The sequence below is a fragment of the Anopheles aquasalis genome, chromosome X (assembly GCF_943734665.1).
Source record: "Anopheles aquasalis chromosome X, idAnoAquaMG_Q_19, whole genome shotgun sequence".
NCBI lineage: Eukaryota > Metazoa > Arthropoda > Insecta > Diptera > Culicidae > Anopheles > Anopheles aquasalis.
The window spans coordinates 3,975,443-3,980,442 of NC_064876.1; the positions used below are offsets into that span (position 1 = coordinate 3,975,443).

Below are 5,000 nucleotides of genomic sequence, written 5' to 3' on the forward strand. Positions count from 1 at the left end.
ACAGAAGCAAACATACCATAGTGCGGTTACATTCCGATTTGCTTTTCTCTTCCTCCGGTGATTTGCGTCAGCCCTCGAACGAACCTGGCACTCTGCCTGCACCTATGTCCTAATCCGAAGGTAGGCACCCTGCTCGGCGTGCTTCATTTCTTGGGCGGCAATCGGTTGGGTGTGGGTAACGTAACACGGTCCGCCCAATTTAATTTTTACATGGACAATGCCTGGTGCTCATCGTATGACGCATGGAGCAGCTAGGCCAGCGGATCACAGCTTCGAGTCCTCCATCATTCAAGTAGGATAGAAGGCCCCCCCCGGGGGGTGGGATACACACCAAAATTTTTAACCAAAACGTTAATGTAGGAACTCACTTCATTTATTGCGAAATACTTCAATTCATACACGCATCTGATTCCATCTACGTTCCATAAGTGCACTATTAGGTTTAAACGCTGCATCTAATTATTCGTCTTGATCCGACTCCGTAGAAGACGGTGTTTCCGAACCTCTGTCGTGTATTTCGTGCCAACTATCGCATTTTGTAAAAATTAGCTCCTTTAAGTTGGGAAATATTTGCTTGATCTGCTTAAAACGATTGGACTCAACGTTCGATTCCACGAAATGCAGCTGGTGCAGAGTATGCATGGGAGCGCCCCTGCGGAGGAAATTTGATTCCCAGAAACGTCCATTAATAAACTTGAGTTTTTTAAGTTGTTTTAAATGTGGTAAAGTTTGCATTATACGACGCGGTGCATGGCATTTTAAATATTCATCCTCCTCATAAATATCCACTACCAGTTCTTTCAATTGAGTACTGCAGCTAAGGATTGACTGACTCATGTTTAGTTCGTTATCCGTCGAGACATCCACCAGAAGCTTCCTGACGGAGGTAGGGATTTTTACAACGTTTTCTAAATCGATCAGATGCAGTTCCTCCAACTGATTTATCATCGATATGTCAATGTCCATTGAACAGTGTTTGATTACAAGTTTACGAAGATGCGGGAGGTTTGCAAGATTCTCTATATCTAAAACAACTGAATAGTGAGGTTTAAGGTGAAGTTCTCGCAGTGTTATACATGTTTCACAAATTAGAGAGAAGATCTCACTCTCTAGTGTAAAATACCGAATTTTTTCCAGTCTAGCCTGACGAAAAATGGATAGGAGCATCGATTTGTTCTGTTCATTTAAATCTTCGAAAGTGTTCGAGTAGACCGTAAAATCCTTCAGGCTTCTTACTGCGGATGCCTCCCGGATGCCGTCAGGAAGCGACAATCCGTAAAGTCTACCTTCAAATGAAGTCAAATGTGGCATATCCAGTCGGAATTTGTACCAGCAAAATATATCTAAATACTTCAGATTATCGCTACGGAGAGTTATTATGGGATCCTGAGCACGGAATTTCCGTGCGTTGGACATTATCGTAAGCGATCGGAGCGCCGACATCATCGGTAGCGCATCAGCTATCAAGGAAAAGAAATCGAAAGTATTCACATAGGAAATATCTAATGAATAGAGATGTGTCGTAACTTTCGGATGAATAGCCTGCCACAAATTTGAATATCCATTAGACGGCCCCATTAATAGTTGTCCAGAGTCCCAGTATAGGTGTCGATAGCGCCGTTGAGAGTTTGCCACCATAGCTACAATCTCCTTTATATGCATCTGTGTGCTTGCTTCGTTGCCATATTTTATGTTCATTTGGAATACAAATCTCTTTACATATCCGGTCGAAAATATGATGTCGTGCCATCTCTGGCATGTTGCAGCCGCGTTTTTCACGGTTTCGAGATCCAGTTTGTCGAAAATCATACAGAGAACCTGTTAAGGAAAACAACAAATGAAATCGAAGTGTTGAAATAGCTCCAAATAATGCTTGCTTTCCTCTTCGGGTAGATAATAGTTGATGAAATCTTCTTTCTTCCTACGTGTGGCTTTGATTATTTTACGATCTGACGACATTTTCTACACAGTTTTCCTTTCACCAGAAGCACAAATCGCAAAGAAGCACAAATCGTTTACTTTCGTCTGCTCGCTCACCGTTCAGGAACCTTTTCGATCTGCGGTGTTACTGAAGGGTTAGTTATGAAGCAGTAACTGAACAAAGCTGCCTGTTCTACAGTAGAATTACATACAAATCATAGCAGAATAGTCATACAACGTCATAGCAGAATAGTGATGCTATTCTGCTGTAAGAATTTGATTTGAATCGTTGATTGTATTATCATTCCGTTGTGGGAGATAGGCGAATAATTTAGCTATTTAGCCGGAGGTAGACGAAGCGTTTACGTGAAAAGTTTACGCTTCGTGTGGCAGGCATAAACGCGTAAAAGTTACGCAAACGTCAAATGCAATTACATTCGTGTTTTTGGTCGCAGAAATCATAAATCGACGAGATTAGTTGATTTATGAAAAAACTTTTCCAATATTTTAAGACTTTCTTCTCTTCATTTCGGTATGTGCTATGTGGGTGCTTTGTTTACGCTTGCTTTTACTGGCCCTTTTATAAATGGCAACCGAGCATAATCAGCTGTCCCTCTTTCGCATTGTTCTTGCCTTCTTTTCTGATTGCTTTGTCCAACTGTCATGTGTGTTGTTGTGTTTGTGATTGAGGACGGTCTGGCACGACAGCAGTTAACAAACTTAGTCTAATTTATTCTGTTTTACTTTAAAATCATTATAGTTAGGCTACTCTAGGCCGCCGCTCGGAAACAGCGGATAGTCGAGTTTGTGCAGAACCAAGCCTTTTCCCTTCCTTTTTTGTAACGCCCCCCCCCCCCCCCTCTCTCATGTCGCTGGCATGAGGCAGTGGCAGTGCTTGAATAATTTATATAAACAATTTGGCAGTACAGTAAGTCGTAAAAGCAGCGAAAATAAGGGTGATACAGTTCCTCTATGCATGATTGTATCGTTGTTCCTTTTGAATTCATCTATTGTAGCTAGGAATAGGACACCCGAGATGGATATTGTTGGTCTAGTGAAGAAATCGTATGCCGATTATGGCACGATGCTCTGGGACTCATGGTATACTATGATCACCGAAGAACTGCACGTAAGTTTGATGTTTCGCAACGATCTAGCATGTGCGATTTTGATTTCTACAATGACTTCGAACGGCTAAATGGGTCTGTTTCCTTCCATCCCTGCTTAACAGTATACGTGGACGCTCACTTATTGTTTGGTGTTTGGAACACTGGTAATCATAGTGTACTGGTGGCGACAATCACGTAAAAGTGTGTATAGCGTAATCGCATGCATCCCAGTTACAATGACCTAAGATTAATATTACATTCCAACTATTCATTAAAGAACGGCTGGAACGACAGGCGCTGTTGTTGGCCCAGATGGAGTCAAAGCGCACCTTTGAATCACCACAACGCTTTAGAAAGAGGGATAGAATAATGTTCTACGGTCGCCGAATCATTCGCAAAGTTAGGTCTTACTCTCGAGTGGGCAAAAAACGTAGGCCCGTTATGCGCTTCTCGAAAAACTTGCTCGAGTCGAACGAGCCTCCCGCAGAATACCTGGAGGTGGCGTCGGATGGCAATGATCGTGTACCGCCTGATGCTATGTATATGCTACAATCGATTCGCATATTCGGCCACTTCGATACGCCGGTGTTCCTCAAACTGTGCAAACACACCGAGGTGATCGATCTTATGTCCGGCGAGAGTCTCATCAAAGTGGGCGATCCGGACGACAGCATGTACATTGTGCAGACTGGCCTGGTAACCGTTTATCTCAACAATCCGGACTGCTCTGTCATCACACTGAAGGTGGTGCGCCCTGGCGAATATGTAACATCCCTGCTGAGCTTCATTGATGTACTTTTGGTGAGAGAATGGTTAAGTCACAATGCAGTCGTACATTCTCATCCTAACAACCTTCATCGGTCAACAGGGTAACACCAGCCAGTACAAAACGATTACAGCACGTGCCACGGAACGATCGCAAGTGATCCGTTTGCCAATGTCTGCCTTCAAGCAAGTGTTCGACGAGTATCCAGACCTTCTGGTGCGCGTTGTACAGGTCATCATGGTACGACTGCAACGGGTCACTATAACAGCTTTGCACAATTGCCTTGGGCTCAGCACGGAGCATATCCAGGCAAGTTGCCAATGATTGTTTGTTTTTATTTTTACCCCAACTGCAGCCTTTTTCCGTTGCAGTGTTCGTCACAACGTAAGAAAATAGCGCTGAAAACTGAGATAAAAACCCTCAGCCCTGGCCATCGCCGGGTGCCGTCCGATCAGGTGCAATCGCACTCGCTGGTCGAACTTCGGCCGGATATGTTAGCCGATTTATCCGACAGTCCACCAGGCGCTCGGCCGTCTTTCGTACCTTCTGAACCAGTTGAGCAAACTGTCTTGAAGGCAGTAGTGGTTGACCGTTTGTTACAGGAACTAGGCCTTAACGAGTCCGAACGCGGAACGATCGAGAAAAATGTTTTGATAAAAGAAGTTGTTCAAGGAACAATACTTATTCAGCAAGGCGTGCTAGAGGTTTGTTGTTTTTGCTACGGCAGACGGTGCCACTTGAACAAAGTTTTACCGTTCCTCATATGTCCGTGCATAGGATGTGGTGCTGATTTTCGTCATCACTGGAGGACTATGGTTGGCTCAGATTCCCCAAAAAGAAATGAAAGAGTTCGACAAAATGCCAGATAATATTGAAGCACATTCGATCACAATCCATCCGGGGGATTTGGTTGGTGGATTGGCCGTGTTAACCGGCGAGAGCAGTTTGTACACGATCAAGGCGAAGTATAATTCCCGCGTTGCCCTTCTAAACAAGGAAGTAGTTTACGGGTAAGAACTTGGCACCACACCACCTTACCACATTGCACTAATCGCATTTGGGAATCGTTTTCAGCATTATGCGCCGACGACCTGCGGTAGTGCTGGATATAGCAAAAAGCGTCGTGAAACGGCTGTCACCTCTTGTGCGACAATGTGATTTTGCACTAGATTGGAACTTCATCGAATCGGGTCGAGCCGTGTATC

General features: G+C 44.1%; 3 protein-coding genes across 10 annotated transcripts in view; 1 reads left to right on the forward strand and 2 right to left on the reverse strand.

The window, feature by feature from the left end:
• The window catches only part of LOC126581325 (uncharacterized), a 46,388-nt gene that overhangs the window by 33,049 nt on the left and 8,339 nt on the right, over window positions 1-5,000 (reverse strand). Inside the window, exon 6 of one of the 7 annotated variants that reach the window (XM_050244959.1) lies at window positions 352-652. The exons of the other annotated variants lie outside the window; for them this stretch is intronic. The gene's annotated coding sequence lies outside the window, so the exon portion shown is untranslated. Of the gene's footprint in view, window positions 1-351; window positions 653-5,000 lie in introns of those variants that run through there. 7 annotated transcript variants of the gene reach the window in all.
• Window positions 460-1,809, reverse strand: LOC126575915 (uncharacterized). The gene is made up of 2 exons (XM_050236966.1): window positions 1,352-1,809; window positions 460-877 (listed from the first exon to the last, which is right to left on the reverse strand). Exons 1-2 carry the CDS (start codon window positions 1,807-1,809, stop codon window positions 460-462), a joined length of 876 nt encoding a protein of 291 aa, XP_050092923.1.
• Window positions 2,611-5,000, forward strand: part of LOC126581299 (neuropathy target esterase sws) — a 7,209-nt gene continuing 4,819 nt past the window's right edge. For both annotated transcript variants that reach the window (XM_050244860.1, XM_050244868.1), the window contains exons 1-8: window positions 2,611-2,848; window positions 2,937-3,049; window positions 3,152-3,230; window positions 3,307-3,830; window positions 3,898-4,104; window positions 4,167-4,499; window positions 4,573-4,805; window positions 4,870-5,000. The exon at window positions 4,870-5,000 is cut by the window's right edge and continues 872 nt beyond it. In XM_050244860.1, coding sequence (XP_050100817.1) covers window positions 2,957-3,049; window positions 3,152-3,230; window positions 3,307-3,830; window positions 3,898-4,104; window positions 4,167-4,499; window positions 4,573-4,805; window positions 4,870-5,000 — 1,600 coding nt within the window. In that variant the 5' untranslated portion in view covers window positions 2,611-2,848; window positions 2,937-2,956. The remainder of the gene's footprint in view (window positions 2,849-2,936; window positions 3,050-3,151; window positions 3,231-3,306; window positions 3,831-3,897; window positions 4,105-4,166; window positions 4,500-4,572; window positions 4,806-4,869) is intronic.